This window comes from Eleginops maclovinus, chromosome 9 (genome assembly GCF_036324505.1).
Source record: "Eleginops maclovinus isolate JMC-PN-2008 ecotype Puerto Natales chromosome 9, JC_Emac_rtc_rv5, whole genome shotgun sequence".
Classification (NCBI taxonomy): domain Eukaryota; kingdom Metazoa; phylum Chordata; class Actinopteri; order Perciformes; family Eleginopidae; genus Eleginops; species Eleginops maclovinus.
This window is the reverse complement of record NC_086357.1, coordinates 3,300,879-3,319,299: the sequence shown is the minus strand read 5'-3', so window position 1 is coordinate 3,319,299 and position 18,421 is coordinate 3,300,879. Positions and strand designations below refer to the sequence as shown.

At 41.1% G+C, this 18,421-nt stretch overlaps 1 protein-coding gene across 1 annotated transcript; it reads right to left on the bottom strand.

The window, feature by feature from the left end:
- Positions 1–18: 18 nt before the first annotated feature.
- Positions 19–9,918, bottom strand: scinla (scinderin like a). Its single transcript, XM_063891118.1, has 17 exons — positions 9,666–9,918; positions 7,909–8,101; positions 7,342–7,496; positions 6,663–6,818; positions 6,400–6,549; positions 6,193–6,279; positions 4,850–4,982; positions 4,559–4,647; positions 4,247–4,462; positions 3,735–3,865; positions 2,725–2,815; positions 1,941–2,111; positions 1,680–1,854; positions 1,475–1,590; positions 860–937; positions 695–755; positions 19–613 (listed from the first exon to the last, which is right to left on the bottom strand). The coding sequence occupies exons 2-17, from the start codon at positions 8,087–8,089 to the stop codon at positions 444–446; spliced, it is 2,160 nt and encodes a 719-aa protein (XP_063747188.1). The 5' UTR covers positions 8,090–8,101; positions 9,666–9,918; the 3' UTR covers positions 19–443.
- Positions 9,919–18,421: the final 8,503 nt, after the last annotated feature.

Here is an 18,421-nt window from a genome sequence, read left to right as displayed (position 1 = left end):
ACGCAATCAGAAAATACGTATTTTTCAAATCTTTATTAAACTGTTACCTTTAAATGTACATTATTTTTGTCACAAACAGAAATGCAATTATGGTTTTTCTCAGTTTATTTCAAATGCAAATGTTAAACATTTTTTCAGAAGGCCACACTGAACCTGGGAGGAATAGTGCATCATGTTCTTTCTATTTATGGATTGTAAACAGTTGTAAACATGATCTTAATGCATACGAGAGAATGAAAACAAACTACATCAAAAAATACAGAAACGGTCCCAGTGAAGGTTTGTCAAAAGGTTATATCTTTATTGCATTTAAGATGTCCTCCACCCATGCAGAAGATCCAAATTCAAAGCTCACGTGGCACCTTAAAGGTTGAAGTTTGACGATACATGAGAAGAAGTGAATCTGTGTACATTTACTGCAGCTGCTTCTATGCTTCCTTCGACTAATGCTTTTTGAGTCGTGCTTTGATGCACTCCAGAGGATCTTTCTCCCACATCTTGGGGTCCCAGGCGTGGAACCAGCCGGTGAAGAAGAGCGGCTCGTCTCCCTGTTTGATGGTGTTGATGGCGACCCCGCTGCGTCCAGAGGGGTCAGCCTTCACATAGTCTTCAGCTGAAAGAAAAAAAGGATTAATCTCGGTACACATTCTCTTGTTCCCTTTCTATGTATCATCAAGAGCTCTGTTTGTCTTACCAATCTTGAGAGATCCATTTTTCTCGGTTTCATTGGCTTCTTTTCCAACCCAAACAAAAATCTGGTGGGAGAAAGAACCAAATAGATTTAGCCAAAAGGTGACAAATGGAAATGAGACCTGTGAGAAATGACACAGAATTTCTATTAAAAGTGAAGGCAGCAAACCTGATTCCATGTGTCTAGAATCATGACATCATCGGGTAGCAGATCCATCTGTGTGAACTCACCTGGCACCTCCTCCGCCTAAATATTGAAAAGTGGGTGTTTACAAAGTGGCAGTGTATCAGAGCATGTATCTCCCAAAAGTCAAATCTCCCAATGTTGATGAGAGTGAAACATTTCAGTATCCGCTTGTATGAACCAAAATGCTTTAGCCATTGTTGATTATTTCTAATTTGATCGTTATTTTTTTACACCACACACCGTTGTAATAAGTCACTCCCTGCAACTGTCACATGGGGTTGGTTTAAGGTATTTAGTCCACCTGTTGTGTGCCTGGCTTGTGTGATGCACAAAGAGGATGAATGTATCAGATACCTTTGGTTGGTCTCGCTGTAATTATTTGTTTATTTTTTCTTATTAAGTTGGATTGAACAAGAACCAAACATAACCTCTTAAGGGTCTTAGTTCAATGGGAATTTTGACGCTACACCACCCATAATTACGAAAATCTGGTCACAGTTTTCAGTTAACCTGCTGACATTAATCAAACAAATCAAAAACATTACTTCCTTGGCAGAGGGAATAAATAACCTGTCCTTGAAGAACTTAGTTACTCACTATCAGCCTGCCAGTCTTGTTTGAACATCCAAACAGTCTTGGAGGCCTGACCATCCTCTGCAGGGACTTGGAGGTCTGGTACGGCTTCTCCCCACCCAGTGCTGACCAGAAACCACCTGACAAGAAGAAGAAAACCCCAGTTTTCCACAGGAAATATTTGACACAGATACCCCGCAGAGATTAAACCTCTATTTTCTGCACTCACTCGGCTCCTTGGTCTCCTCAACCTCAGTGGCAGTTCCTCCTAGCATGGAGGCAACATGCTGAGCTGCATCCATCTCCTCCGGGGTCGCTCCTTTACCCTTCCACAGGAACAGGGAATCAGACGTCTTCAGCACAAACACATCGTTGGTGTTCAGGGAGGTGGCACTGGGCTCCACCTGAGACACACAGAGAGGGAGAAAGTGAGACTCCTATCAAAGCCTTAGTTTTACATTTAACATTTAACGGTCTTACAGTAGCTGACCTCAACAGCCCGGGTGGCTTTGGTGGAGCTCTGGCGGATGTGGAAGAGTCGCGTGCTGCCAGGTTTACTCTCCCCACATTCGCGGGATGTCCCACCCAGGTGGACCACCAAAGGCTTGGTCTTGAACACGCTCACGAGATGAGGGGGTTCCTGGCCCTGAGTGACACGAACCTGCCAAGACACAGCAGCAGTTAAGCCTTAGTGCACCCACTGACTGCAGTGGTGAATGTAACTACTCATTTACTCTTTAAGTATAAAACGTAGGTACCAATTTTCATTTTGTGCTCCTTTATGCTTTAACTCAACTACATTTTTTAGGCAAATGTTGAACTTTTTACTACATTTATTTATATATATTTAGTAACTAGTTATTTTTCCCCAAATCGGTTATTAATAGAAAATATAAAATCTAATTATATATTATGAAGTATTACTATAGGTCAAGCTACCTTGAAGTATAAAAATAAGTTGAGATTAAACCACATTTTCAAGTGCAACACTGAAGTGACGAACACATGAATTCCCCAACAATTTTAATCAAATATTAATATCTTTATTAAACGGCCCATTCTGCATAACGAGTACTTGTAATTTTAGAAATGTAAAGTTTATTTTGATGCTATTACTTTTTTATACTTTGGATTCAGGAATGCTTGTAAGTCAAAATTTGAATACTGCAGTATTGCTACTTTCAGTCAAGTAAATAACCACAGCACTTCTTCCACCTCTGCCTGAATGGCAGCAGCAAGTTAGAGATGGATCATTTTCACAGTGAAGGTCTTACCTGGGTAGCTGCTCCACCCATGGAATCGTCCAGTTGCACAGTGAGAAAGGCTGACGCAGCCAGTTCATCCCTGGAGCAATTCAGCCCTTGCCTAAAGACAGCAGAACCACATATACATATATTCATAACTCATTCAATCATTAAGTAAATTATATTCCCCGTAAGTCTGAAAAGCAGGGCCAGTGCCCCAGCTCCTGGACAGCAATGCATTTAGCATGTCGTGTAGGGAAAGGCTCTAACAGTTTTTTCCCCTCATTGTCTCTTTCTTTTTTCCCTTTTACAATCTTTTACGTATTTTTATATTTGTATGATGTTGCTACTATTCATATGCCATTCAGTATGCTAGGCTGCTATTCTGGGTAAATAGTCTACAAATACTTGGATTCTTTTTGCACTGAGCCATAAGACTCCTTTGACATGAACAAAAATAGCTATTAGACCTTCATTATTTTAGTTTGCAGTGGCGGTTCTAGACCAATTTTATTGGGGGTGCCAGGCTGGGTTATTTTATGAGAGTGGCACAATTAACACGGGTTAAAGAAGACAAAGACAGCATAAACTAATTGCATAAAATAAACATAAAATACAGTAATTAGTCTTTGTTTCTGCACAGGTGTTTATTGCAGTAACTTTAAGTTAGAGTTCTTTGTTCTTTGTTATTGTTTTATTTACAGTTTCATTACAGCAACAATATCCTGCGGTTTCAGTGATTTTTATTCTCTCAACAACTAGATTTGAATCTTACTTTAATTAAAAAGGGAGCAGTCTCTGGTCCGAGATGTTGCTGTTTATCCTGCGCGCTCCAGTGGCGGTGTACCGCTCTGAGGGTTCCGACTAGAATGCTGTATTACATCAGTTCTGCCTATCGCTCCAGCACAATACATCTAATATTATAAACTTTTCTTTTGGAGTGGGGGCACAGGGGGGTCCCAGGTACACATGTCTGAGTAAAGTTGGGTCAGTAGGGGTTTAACAGTTAAATCTGGTCATGCTGGAAAGGTTGCACTCACCAGATGTAGATGATATGCTTCTCTCTGCCGTCTTTGTAGGAGTACAGCACCAGGTAACAGTCCCCTCCAAAGAACTGTCCATATTTGGATGGGTCCACAGGAACTTTATCACCTCCTTCCACACGCCAAATCTGCACACACCAAACATTGTCACCTCTACAGGTATCTATCAAAAGCTGTGTTTTTAAACTTTTTTGAGCCACGCTAAATCAAAAAAATGTAAATCCTGCGGCACCCCAACAACCAAATAAGTTACTTAATGACACAGCGTAGCCTAATACAGCATATATAGAATATATTAATCACAAGTCTCTCAATTTGGCTAGAGTTAGAGTTAGCTCCTAAGTAGCTAGATTTAAGCGAGCTCTCTTCAATGTGTTTTTTCTCAAAACAGTTTAAGCCAATTAAGTGAAATTGGACATTATCCTACAGCACACTTGGCAATCTTTCAAGGCACACTGGTTGAAAATCACTGATCTAAAGTCATGACCGTAATCAGGCTAATGCAATACCTTCACTGTCCCGGAGCCGTCGTCCATCATGCCGTGCTGTGCAGCCATGCTTTTGTTGTCGTGAAGTTTGGCGGCGTTAAAGGGAATCTGCTCCACCTTGGCTATGCTACCGATAGTGTAGGCCTTGCTTGGGCCAGTGGTCTCATCTTTGTCCAACCAGTTGAAGAAGAACTGCTTGAAGATGGTGGTCTCTCCCCCTGCTGGCATCACTATGATCTGTTCAAGTTGGACATGGACATTGACCATATTCTTAAACAGGAAGAAAAGATAAGAAGGAGGAATCTGGTGGCAGAACATACATGGCCACATTACCTGAGTATTTTGGGAGTAATTCTTATCTTTGATGAATTGGAGTGCAGCACTCATAGATGCTTGGCGCTCAGCTTTATTTGCATTGGAACCTGCAAGTGTACACGTACAATGGTTAGACTACAATTTCTGGTAATCAGCTCTATTGATGAGTCATGTTTTCCCAGTTGAAACCACAGAAGGCTGATTAAAAACCGGTCGATGTTAGTGAACTGAGCATGGATAAATACATTTCAAAAACTGTAACCAAAGAACAGAAGGTTGCAGGAATGGATATATGTCTTGGTGTTATACCTTTCCAAACAAATATCTTGTTGCTTCCACCATTGTCCAAGATGTAGCATTCATTGGAGGAGAGCGCTTTCTGTTTGAACGGGTTTTTATCGGCAACCAAGGTTGCCTTCATGTGGCCGGCTGCATCAGAAATCTAGAAAGTACAGCAGTGATTAAAACATCTACATTTTGTGTATGTTTCTGATATTGTAACATTTACCAGGAGTAATTCATGTAAAAGCTTAGTATTCACACATCTAACTATGAGGTTTGGCACCTCTGTCTGTATGTGTGTACACTGTATGTGGGGAATGTGTTCCTACTCTCCCTATCCCCGACATTTGTACAGACAGGGGCGCTATAGCAACCAAATCGGCATTTCATTTAATTATGTCAAAGTCAGTTTTTTTGCTAAATTTCGCAAAACATCTCTAGACCAAAGCCAATGGTTTTATACAGTTTTGCTATAGCTGGGTCTCAAAGAGTCCGAATTTTGTTGATGGGGCTTATATTAACAAAAAACGTCTATCCTGTTCGCTCTTTGCTGTTACATCCGCACTATATCAGCTCCATCTAACTCTAAAGGCATCTCTGTCTTCATGCGTATGACTGTATGATTGTGATCCACATATCTCAAGATCCAAACCCTTAAGATCAAGGGCAACTCTGGACCTGTCCAACCAAGAAAGTGGAGTGTGTATTTCATCAGATTAGTGACTCTCGAGAAAGACACATGCAGTTATAATGCAGTTCTTCCTGTGTCCAAACAATTGTATTGTGTGAGCGGGGACAACTGCTTATTCAAAGGGGCCCTGTTAGGTTTTTTGGGGGGGTTCCCTTTACAGTAGTGTGTTAATGTTAAGGTTAGTTTATTTATATAGCACATTTTATACACAAGGGCTTTACATTAGCAAGAACACATGAGAATTAAAAACGAAATAAATTGAGCCAGTTCTATATCCTCCATTGGACTCCTTTATTTACTTCAGCAACATAGTGGCATCACTATGTAACACTCACACTTCTATTGGTTAGAGCTCCAACACATTGCATGTGAGGCTACGGGGCGGGACATGTATAAGCGGTTGACCAATCAGAGCAGACTGGTCTCTGGTTTCAGAGAAGGTGAAAAGAGGTGCTGCAGCACAGGCAGTATGAGAAGAATAAAGACCTTTTTGAAAATTAAAGCACGGAGCTATATCCCAGTTGAGGCACTAAATACTAATATGAACCTGGAAATTAGATAAGTAGGCCCTGTTTAAGGGTAATGCAATAGCAGTGTATCCTTTTGGTTGATTGCACTTTGTAAGTCGCTTTGTATAACAACAGCTGTTTAAGGAAATGTAATGTAATGTCATTTTTACCATATAGAGAGACGCCATAATCTTGTTCTCCTTATCACTGCTTTTATCACAGCTTCCTGGTGGGAGGTCAGGTTTCGGCCCAAGAACCTACAGCATAAATAAACACACATTTACAATGGCAATGTTGCACTTATCCTTCCTATCAGCCAAAGCTTGATGTTTTCTTAATATAGCTGTTCAATTTTAAAAGTGAAAACAAAAGCTCACTTCAATGACAGCTTCTGGCTCAGAGCCTTCGTCAATCATTTCGATATCACCACGACCGTTTTGCTCATTGTCGCGGATACCAATGGCCAGCTCAGAGGTTTTCAGGCGCTCAAACAGATTGCATTCACTGCCAGCCCAATGGTAGATCCTCTAGCATTTCACAGAGAGGAGCAGAGGAAAATTAGAGTTATGTTGGAACATTGGAACATCTGAAGCCTCTACTATTTCAGTCAAAGATTTAATGGGTCTGTCTTCTGTCTCACCTCTCCCAACTGAATGATGAAGCAGTCTCCTTTATTGAAGCTGTCCCAGGACACGTCTACCTCCTGGGCTCTGATGCTCCGACGACCTTTAACTTGCAGCACGCGTTTGACATCTTTTTTCTCGACATGCTTGAAGCCTGAAGCCACTCCACCTTTCTTTAATAGTAGCAAAGTCAAGAAGAATAAAGCATTAGAACTACAACATAAAACTACAACTGCACGGTATGTAGATACATGGAGAGATTTTTGACATTCTGGGGAAAAACTTAATTCGTCAGTCATCTGTTCAAACTCTTTCCCTAACTCTTAAACTATATCTTTAAAGATTTCTGGATTCTAACTCATTAGTAGATTAGTATTGCAACTCAATATTTCCACATGTTTGATACTAAATAACTTCCGCTCTGCTTGTGTTTTGCATTAGAGGACATGTTTCAGCTCGCCTTGATAGCCAGATCTAACTCCCTATGGAAAGCTTGGGTGAAAACCTGTGGGAGCAGCCAGCCATGGCTCCAAACATTTCCCAAAATGGAACTATGACAAGTTCTTATTCTGATAAAAACATGCAAAACATCTTTAGCTGCCTTAGGTCATAGTTTTGGAATCCGGAACCAATGAATGAATTACCCTTCTTGATTCCTAAAGGCAGAGGACACACTTTTCTTATAACATGTTTCACCTTGTATGTGATGCCATGCTTGAAGTAGCTCAGGAAGGTGTTGGACTCATTATTTTGAAACTCAGCGAACTGTATTGGTGCTCCACCCAAGAAGCTGTCCAGTTGGGTCATGAAGATGGCAGCAGCCCCTTTCTCGTCCGGGGAACTTTCCTCTCCTGTGATAGAAGAGATAACATTTATTGGCTGATGTCCCTTAGTTAGACAATTCAACTTCTGTAATACATTTTTAAATAACTGTGCAATCGTACTTCCACTTTTAATACTACCACACTACTTCATACATGCTACGCTGTTGTTTTTTAAAATACTGTTACTGGTACTGGATGTGTATTTGTAAATTGTTATTTGTGTCATTTTAGCTTTAATATTTCATGCATGCTTCCCAATTATTATTATTATTATTATTGTTATTGCTGTCACAATGTACATTTCCCTTTTGTGCGGCAAATAAAGGTATTTGGATTCTGATTAAATAAACAAAAGTTCAGGCCAGCAAACAAGGGGAATTTAAGTCTATAAAAAAAACTGTTTTCTTTTAAATGTGTGCGCAGATAGTAAGTCTCATACCAAACCACGAGTGCACGTTGTAAGAAGGACTGGAGGAGGTACGGAGCAAAATGTAAGAGTCTCCAGTGAAGAAGTTTCCATGGAGCTCAGAAGGGACAGGTGCCAAATCCATCTTCTCTATGCGCCACACCTGCAGGCCGGGCTTCTTCCCCGCAGTGTCAAACTCCTTGTGCTGCGCCATAGTGCTCAGGATCTGTGGGGAGACAAGTCTTCATTAATGGCCCACAGCAAGGAATGGAACTACACAGGAGTTGTTAGATTGTATCTATAACTGAAAAGCTAATCTGATCCCGACTGGCAGACTTTTGACCAAAAATTTAAGTATTTTTTTGCAAAACAACATTCAGTTAACTTCTCTATCTTTGGGATGTGGACAGTATGTCTGCAATAACAAGCAATTCAATGACCAGGCATTTAAATGATTGTGTTTTCCATTGTTTTCTGATATACTTAACAATGACTCTGTGAGAAATGTGAATGTGACAGCCCTATTTTCTTACAAACTAGATTTGAATTGAGGTTACTTTATTCTTTGTGTTTGGATTGATTGGCACCAAGCAAAATTATTGCATTGAAAGTCCTGTAAACATAAACTTTGATCCGCACATTTACCATCACTTTTTGTTTTTAATTGTGCATATTACAAACAAATCTGAAACAGTTTTTCATCATTAGTGTGTTATGTTGCTTTATTTCAACATTTCCCTTTTTCTCCAAACAAAAGGTCCCTGTTGAGTTTACCCTGCAGCAAATGTTGCTCAACCTGCAGTGCAACTACAGCTGGATTAATTCAAAGGGGTGTGTTTTGTTTACTATACGTGCAGGAACAACACACCTGATGTACCAGGGAGTGTCCTCTGCTCCTGGGGTTTTAGTGTGTTGATACAAATAGTTGAATAACCACCTGATGTACCAGGGAGTGTCCTCTGCTCCTGGGGTTTTAGTGTGTTGATACAAATAGCTGAATAACCACCTGATGTACCAGGGAGTGTCCTCTGCTCCTGGGGTTTTAGTGTGTTGATACAAATAGCTGAATAACCACCTGATGTACCAGGGAGTGTCCTCTGCAAAACTGCAAAGTGTTGGTGTGGTATTCTCAGGAAAAAAGCCACTCCCAAAAAACACAAACCATGTATTTTATACCGTGTAGTGGGAACTCATCCCAGGGTTGGTTTGAATATTGAAAGAGAATATCAGTGGTGGAAGAATAACAAAAAAAATAAGAGTAGAAATACTACAGTGTAAAAATACTCTATTGCAAGTAAAGGTCATGCATTAAAAATCTTACTTAAGCTAAAGTAAAACAGTATTTAAGTACTTAAGTACCAAAAGTAAATACAGATTGTCCAATATTAAAATAACTTGTATACAATTACTGGATTTTCTTTTTTTGATTAACTGTTAAAGGTGGAGCTACTTTTGATTACTTTATATACTGCTGCTGGATATCGTAACCATTAATTATCGTATTGTATTTATTAGTTAGAAAAAAGTAAAAAGAACAATATTTGCTTCCAAACTGTAGTAGAGTAGAGTTATATAGGAGCATAAAATAAAACTCAAAGCATACACCAGAGTCATCATGAGTACATTGAAAAATAGGAGGAAATGTATTTGCTGCAGAAAACTAGAAGGCGAATTTCTTAAAAGGTAAAATAAGAAAGTGGCATTTAAATGCCCATCTGCATATCTACAGGGAGTTTAAAGCTTTCAATAGCTCTGCAGGAAAGTGCAGATCATTAAGCATTTCGCATTACCTGGTGAGGACAGAGGAAGATGCTGGGTTGTTGGAAGCTGACGGTGCTGCTCTCCAGGTCTCCGCGCAGGCTGTATGCGCTCGGCTCTGTTTTATAGACTCAGCTTGCAGACACTTCCGCGCTGTGAGGAGGAGGCGACGCTTGGCAACGCTCTGCAACAATAACAGCTCCATAACAAGCTCAATTAAAAACTAAAATATAGGAACTGAAATGCAACACAGATTACATCCTCAAAAACACTTCTTAAATGGTAACTGATTTTGTCAGTAAAGTTGCATTACACCGACATCCATAACCGAGGTAGCCTGCACCTTTAAATCAAGTGAAAGATTTACATTTAAAGTTTTCTGATGGAATAATGTTTTTTAGGATTCTCGCAACTGTTTAAATTCCTTTGTGTGACTGGTTTATTTCTGTGCTGCAATTGTTGTTCTTATCTTGTTGTGTGTTAATGCAGGGGTTTTCAACTGGTTTTGTCCCAGGGACCACCATTCGGACTAGAAAGCAATCCGCGGCCCACTGATGTGCCTGCGCGTGCGCGTGTGTATTTGGTGTTACATGCATAGCTCAATGCATGAAACATGAAAGAGAGGCCACGCAGATTTTATAATAATAAAAGTAGATTTATTAAATTAAATTAAATTAAAGATTATTTTAAAGAAAGAATAAAGAATAATAAAGTGTTGTGCAATTCAGTATTGGGAAAAGTAACTAAAAATGTCATGCAAAGTCAGTCTAGGTGTGTGACAAAACAACAACGGAGAACAAAAATCCAACAACACCGGAGAACCAAAATCCAACAAATGAAGACCAAGGCAGCCTCAACTGCTGGCTGGTCAGGGCTTTTATAACCCAGCCAGGACAGACCTGTCACCAATCACCTGCTGTAGAGACAGAGAGATTGAGAAAAGCAGAGAGAGATTGAGAAAAGCAGGGAGAGAGAACAGGCTTACCATTAACACAGGGCGGGGCCTAAACCCGCCAGGGTCGTAACAGTGAAAACATGGGAGAATTAGGCCTACCTGTCAGTGTGATATCTGGGCGTGGTGAAGTCCACACAGCCTGTCTATTCGTGGCGAAATGGTAGACAGAGACAGTCTCATGTCATTCTCTGGATCAAGCCTAGCCCTGTACTTATTCTTTAAGTACGCCAGTGTAGAAAAACCACTCTCACACAGGTATGTGGTTGGAAAGGGCAAAAGACACCTCATTGCTTTTGCAGCAAGCTGTGGAAATTCTGTCTGGCAACTTATCCAGAATTTAACAAGGGGCTGTGTGTCGTACATATGCCTCCTGACAGAGTCTGTGGACATCTCAATCAGCTTATCCTCTTCCACAGCCGTCAGACTTGACCCTACTGATGCATCGTCACTGAATGGGAGCAGGATCCACTTGCTGTCACGGCGCCACTCTTCCGAATCAGTGAAGTACTTTGCGAATTGACGCACAAGCTTCCTCAAATGCTCACATATAGTGTCGTTGATGTCAGTGCTGTCAGGGTATTCCTCAACTGAAGGAAACATCGCCAAGTTATTGCTCTCCACTCGTTCGATCCACTTTGACATTTTTTTCACAAATGCGTCGAGCTTCTCGTAGAGCTGCATGACGTTTGCATCTCTCCCTTGCATGGAGCTGTTCAACTTGTTCAGCTCTGCAAAAACATCTGTGAGGTACGCCAGCTTAGTTAACCAGTAACTATCGTTGAAATTGGAAGCCAGATCAGAATGCTTCTCGCACAAGAACTCGTAGATAGCTCCGCGTAGTTCAAACACACGGGCGAGCACAGCGCCGCGAGACAGCCAACGCACCTCTGAATGATAAAGGAGAGAGCTGTGTTCACTTCCCAAGTCATGGCATAGAGCTCCTGCAGATGATGTCATATATGCTGGTCACGTGACGAGATACGACAGGGGCAGCCATTTTGGCAGTCATCGCGGCAGTAAATTGACAGGCACTGGCAGACTGTCAAGGATGGTGGATAACTGCTGTGCACCAGGTTGCACAAATAGGCGTGGGAAAAAGAAAGGTGTATCGTATTATCGCATTCCTAAAGACGCGGAGAGGAGGGAGAAGTGGATTGGAGCGATTAAAAGAGCCAGGAGCCTTCAGAAAAAGACTGAAAGATGGGACCCCCCGGCCGTTGGCTTTCGCTTATGCAGTGATCACTTCATATCAGGTGGGTGAAGGAATACAGTACAATGCTACAAAAAGTTTCTGGTCAGTTTAATTAAATTTAATTAGTTTAATTTAAGAAGTAGCACCCAGTTATTATAGCTAACGGACACTGTGATGTCCCTTTTTAACTCAACAAGTGTGGCTCTGGCGCAGCCTAGCCAGTTAGCAAGTTAGCTTGTAGCAAGCTAGTGGTAAACAAACCCGTGTTGAAATATTCCTTCTTATTTTGTAGGGAGAAAGAGTGATAATCCGTTGAGTCCGGATTTTAGCTAGCCAAGCTAATAAACAAACAATGCTAACGTGACACTGCCTATCAAACTGGAATAATTTAATACTTACCCTTGCAGTGATGATGCCGAAGTTTTTGGATGTAAGACTCCACAGTTGAATGTTGTTTACGAAGCCGGACTGACACCATTTGTAAGCCTCCAAGCTTTTGTACGCTCTGAGGGAGTCTCCTGAGTACACTGATGGAAAGCTTACAAGATAGCTGTGGATGTCTGCGTAGCGCAAGTCGGGTACATCGTCTTCAGAGCAGGAGGTTATGCTCTTGAAAAGCACACCGGGTGAATTATATGGGTCGCTTATATTTAATCTCTCTAATTTTGTACTATAAAGCCGAATTTCACTTGAATTAAAATGAGAAGTATACTCGCTCGGTAAGAAAACACTGGCACCGGTGGTCATGTTGACTGCCAAAATGGTGGCTCCCAACCAAAAGTCACGTGACCGCAGGAGCTTCAATGCGTTTCGTTTTATGAAGTTGACCGTCTTGACAACGACATCAAACACACCACTGAGCTCAACACTGAGATCTTTGGAGGCGAGAGCCTCTCTATGAATCAGGCAGTGTGTCCAAATTACCCCCGGAGCCACCCTCCTTACATGCGCAAACAGTCCAGTCTTGCTGCCACTCATGGCTCGGGCCCCATCGCTGCATAATGCAACGCACCTCTGCCACGAGATATTGTGCTCCGTGAAAAAATCGTCCAGTGCTTTAAATATTTCTACACCGGTAGTTCGCCCGGGCAGTGGTTTGCAAAAAAGAAATTCCTCGCACATAGTGCCACTGTCCTCGTATCGCACAAATGTTAACAGTTGCGCATCATTAGTAACATCTGTCGTCTCGTCGATTTGAAGGGAAAACAGAACTGTCTGAAGTTTTGCCATCAGCTGGTCTTTGACATCATTTGCCATTTCCCCAATTCGTCTTCCGATTGTGTTGTCTGACAACGGAATAGTTTTTAATTTGTTGGCACATTCTTCGCTTACCATAGCTCTGCACATATCTATGGCTGCTGGCAATATAAGCTGCTCTGCAATGGTATGGGGCTTCTTACTTTTTGCAACCCTGAGAGCGACCAGATACGATGCTTTCAGTGCGTTTTCATTTATTTTTGCACTCTTCCTCATGGTAGCCTGCTGTCCTTTGAAATCACGCAACATCTGTTGCATGTACTCAACGGGTTTGGCCTTCAAGTGGACGTGATGCGTCTCCATATGCCGCGTAAGTTTCGACGGCTTCATAGCTTCATTACAGAGAATTGTTGAACATACGAAACACAGTGGTACCTCCTCTCCTGCTCTGTCTGTCGTCACTGTGAATCCATATTTAACATATTCCTCATTGTATTTTCTTTTTCGTCTTTTTTGCGAAGTTGACGCTTCGGAAGCCTGTCCTTGCCCTATCGTGGCGGCCTGTCCCTCTGTCGTGGCAGCCTGACCCTCTGTCATGGCAGCCTGTCCCTCTGGCACTTTCCTCACTACAAAACGATCCATTGGTGCTAGATATATAGCTAGACTAGTACATATGTAACAAATGTTTGCTGTACTACAACCTATCTTAAAATACTCTCGTCGGCTATGCTTATAAATGTGTGTCAACTTTGCTCGCAAGACTGTACGTAATGAATAATAAGTGAGGTTAGCGACGCAACTCATTACCATTAGCGAATCACAGGCTACCATAGACTGGATAGGCGCAAGGCTACATTCTGTCAGCTTGAATTTCCTTTATATTATTTTAAACATATTTTTCACGATATGTAACGGTATTCTGGAAATGTGTTGAAATATCAAAGCGAATTTATATTAAAAAAAAACAATGGTGAACTGATCAACATAGGCTCTTGTCACGGACCACATGCAATGCCGCCGCGGACCACCAGGGGTCCGCGGACCACCGGTTGAAAACCCCTGCAACATATTTATCTCTACTGATGAAAAAAAATAGTTTTCTGAGTTCAAATACAATCCATATTTCCCAATCATATATACTCTGCATCATTCCATTGAGACTTGGTACATCCAGCCATCATAAATTGTGAAATGAATACTTTATGATTTGCAAAGGAAAATAACAACACATTTAAAACCAAAAGTCTCCTTTTTAACACAACTTGTGAAACTGTTGGTAAAAAACATCATGCATAGTTTTTTCCTATTGTTTTCTATGATGAGCAGTTTAAATAGTCAATCTAGCTTGGCATTAAGCACATTAATCATGTGCCCTGTAAATATTTGCTTGTTTCGGAGCTTGATATCACGCTCCTGTAGGTGCTGAGGCATTCCTCCTTTCTGGTTGGCATCACACTGCTGTTGTTCCAGTGATTGGAGGGATGGTCTGCCGCTGGGCTGTAAGCTGCTAGAATGCGTGACTTGCATATGGCAGCTTGACTGAAAGGAAAGGCACAGATCTCTCCTCTGAGCTCCAGCAGGCGCCTCAGGTTAGGGCTGGGTCCATCACTCCTATTGTGAGAGCTGAGCCAGCACATTCTGCCTCATTTTGTGGGACTCACACAGTCTTATGTGCCTAACCCTAACCCCAGGGACAAATGCTTCCACACAACTAAACACATACACACGCACACACACACTACTTGTTGTAACTTCAGTGGGAATAAAAGGTTCCTTATATTGCACAAGCAGGCAGGGCCGCAAGATTTTAACTGAACACATTTAGCAGTTGGAACATATTCTCCAATCTGATAGCAGGGCTCCTTTGGTTATAACAATGGATATATGCAGAAACATTATTCATTCCAATCTACTGCCTGCAGATACCTCTCATGAGTTTTGATTTCCTGAAGAAGCGGCACCAATAGATCATGAGGAAGATCTTTCGTGGCTCTCATAGGGGTTTTATCTGTCACTGCCTGACATCATCTTTACTAAGAAAAAGACAGAGCAGAAAAACTGCTTCTGCATCACTAAACTTAAACTTAGATATATAATGGGATAAAAGTCAGCAAGTTGACTCTATAATAGTGATGTCACTTTGTCACTGAAGTAAACAAAGGACTACAATGGATGCGTTTCAAGCAGGGGGGGAAACTCCCACTGGAGGAGTACAGGGTTTTTCACCTTTGCAGACCATTTGCATGCACACAAAACCCATAGAACACACTATAGCAAAGAGAAGACAACAAAAAGAATAATAGGGCCTCTTTAAAGGAAGATGAGTTAACTTGATTCACAAGGGTTAGCGAAGGGTCTGTATGGTACGTATCATCCGCAGTTGTGCAAAACGTTATTGGTTCAGTTTTTGTAAGCGAACCAAAAAAGTTGTGAATGATTTGATATAGGCTAGCACAGACATGTTATTCTGAACAGAACAGCCTTATCTTTCTTATAATATTGCTGAGAAGTATTCCTGGATGATCTGCAATCCTGCATTGAGACCTTTATACATCCTTAACAAAATGTACTTTTAATGTACATGCTGCGAGGGCAAAGGTAGTTTCAGTGTAGAGTTCACCTGAAGAGTGAAGCTGCTCTGTCGGGGGGGAAGGGGCTCAGGACTCTATAATATATACTGATATTGCTGCATGTGTTGGGCCTGAGTGGATTTGTGAAAAATACTCTAGGGGGGGGGGCCGGATAGGGCACTGACACAAGTGTCAGGTCAGTCTGCCCTTAATATTCTACAATATGTGTGAATGGTTACTGTGGTATGTGATATGTCAAATTGTCTAGTGGGGTAAGCTTTGGTTAGGATATACTTAAGATAAGGCAGCTAAAACACTTTGTCAATCTATTCAAAGAAGTGGTGACACACTGTTTGTGCAGTGGTATCTTGCAATGTAGATGGTTTTGTAGATTTATGCCATACAATAGCAGTTGGTGGTGGGAACAGTATCAAAAAATAACAATTACAGTTTCAACACCAACATCTTTTTCTAAACACAACATCCCTGCTACTCTTTTACACAGTAGAAATAATTATGTTGTTGTGTTCTATGGTCTTTCCATCAACATTGGCCCCTCTGATGTTTCACCGACTCAGACTGCAAGGAACCTGGGCGTGACCGTGAATGATCAGCTGTCCTTTACGACTAACATCGCTGCTACAACCCGTCCCTGCAGATACACTCTGCAGTTCTCCCACACTACACCTATCCCTTCCCTGGCTGCCAGTGGATGCCAGAATCTGCATCAAGACACTGCGTCCGAGCTGTGAGGGGATAAGCCCATTCCTACATCCAGGCCTTGGTTAAACCATACACTCCAACATGTGCACTTCACTCGGCATTAGTCAATCAGCTTGCACCTCCATCTCTGCAGATTAAACTCCTTTAACCTCTGTTGAAGGAGCAGCAGATGTCTCAGAGACTGAACGAAAAAAAGATGTTCATGTGGACTCTTAGAAAACGTATAAAATTAAACTTTGACCTCTAAGGTTAGCAGTTTTTCACTGCCTCCACTACCAGTTTTATATCATTGTACATGAAACTTTATACTGTGAAATGTATTTGCTCGCTATGCATCTCTCTCTTCTTGAGATTGATTTACTATGTATTTTTTTACTCATGCTTTTAGCTGGCCTGCCTGTCTCAGTCAGTCAGCAATAGGCAAAAATGGACCAAAGTTCTGAAACTCTGAGGGAGCTTCGGTTAGCAGCTGTGGTGGTTTCAAAGTAAGCCGGCTCCCCCAGCAGTGGGTTGGAGGATCACTGGGTTTGACCTGCGTAAAATCAGAAAGGTTGACTATCTGGGGGGTAGTGGTGAGAATCCCCTTGAGACCCCAAACCTGGAAGAGAAAAGTAAACGTTGGAGAGATCGAGGAGTCACGTGTAACAAAATGGCTACAAAAACATATATCTGAGTGGTAAGTGACTGACATAGCCAAAGTAGTTGTCAAGGTTTCAGGTTTCTCTGGCAGCATTGTACATTTTTCCCAGTGTTTATCTAATCTCAGATTTTAAGGAACCTTTTTTTTCCCCTTCAGAGGGATGTGCAAAATGTTGTGACCATTTTTGCACAGAAACAAGCCAAAATAGGTCATACATTTAGAGGGCATGAACTTTAACGAAACCGATATGGAAGATGAAGAGGTCTTTAAGCATTCCCAAATCCAGTGACAACAATGCACTGTTCACCACATTCATTGTTATGATGCCTGTTTCTGGATTTATAGTTTTATTTTGTTACAAACCTCTCGCAACATACCATCTTTCACAGCTCTGGCAGACAAGAGGTTTTTCCTCTCTGCACATACAGTAACCTCTTATTAAAGCTAGCACCAGTGATTGCATAATCTTGCAGAGTTAATTATTCTGTAAACACAGAACAGAATAACAGGGTTAAAAAAAAAAAAGCTGTGAGAAGGTTGTCTCTGAGCGGCTCACATTTAGGTGGTGCCACATTACATAAGGGCACTCCTTCAGAAAGCGTTATGACCTGATGGCAGGCAGACTAACCTATTTCCTCCCCCTCAAACCTGCAGTGAAACGCTACTTAAATGAAAAGTGGATGACAGACTCAAACTGTGACAGACTAACAGGTTTCAGATATTAATAACCTCATAAACACTAGCTCCTCAAAGCTGAACATATAAGCCACGTCACTGAAATGTAATAAATCACTGTACAGTTACAATTTTTAAGTTATCAGAATGATTTGAGACAGGGATTTCACCGCCAACCCACGGATGAATAAAATAAAAACCTCTGTTCTACAATGTTCAGTTTTCAACTAGAATATTAAAATAAACAATCCAAGAGATATTACATTATTGTTAAAAAATAAATGGACAAAAGCCCATCTAAAAATGTTAACGTAATAAGGCCTGTTTCTAAATTTGAAATAAATTAAATAGCTTTCTCTGGATGCTCTAGTGCCCCCTGCAGGGTCGCCTGTCCATAAGGATGTCCATGCATGAATGAGGAGCCTGTGACAGGATGAGTGTTTGTGCCCTGTTGACCTTGCCAATATGGTTGGAGAAAGAATGAGAATTATAGCTTAACCTCCTAAGACCCGAGCTGTTTTTTTATATGCATTTTTTATTTCTCTTTGCTATTTGGGCTTATTGGAACCTGATAAGTATAAAAACTAAGTATCATCTTTTGACATGATGTACTTTTAGAGAAAAATGATGTCCACATATGTGGACACTCGGTCTGAATTTCCATAAAACACATTAAAGTCACCTTTTTGTAATAGAGTGAAAAACTATTTTATTTCAACCTTGAACACAGCAGTTTTTTCAACTTTCAACTATTGTTTGTGTTTTGAACATCATTGTGAAAAAACACAACAAAATCAAGAAAAACAAAACATTTTTGCCCCCTTTGGAGAGTCACA

Bases quoted from the DNA above. Each gene is read 5' to 3' on its own strand.
- scinla (XM_063891118.1), bottom strand. From the start codon at position 8,089: ATGGCGCAGCACAAGGAGTTTGACACTGCGGGGAAGAAGCCCGGCCTG. The intron at 7,497-7,908 runs GTATGAGACTTA...CTTCTATCACAG, and splicing joins CAACGTGCACTCGTGGTTTG to GAGAGGAAAGTTCCCCGGAC. The intron at 2,816-3,734 runs GTGAGTGCAACC...TGCTGTCTTTAG, and splicing joins AAGCATATCATCTACATCTG to GCAAGGGCTGAATTGCTCCA.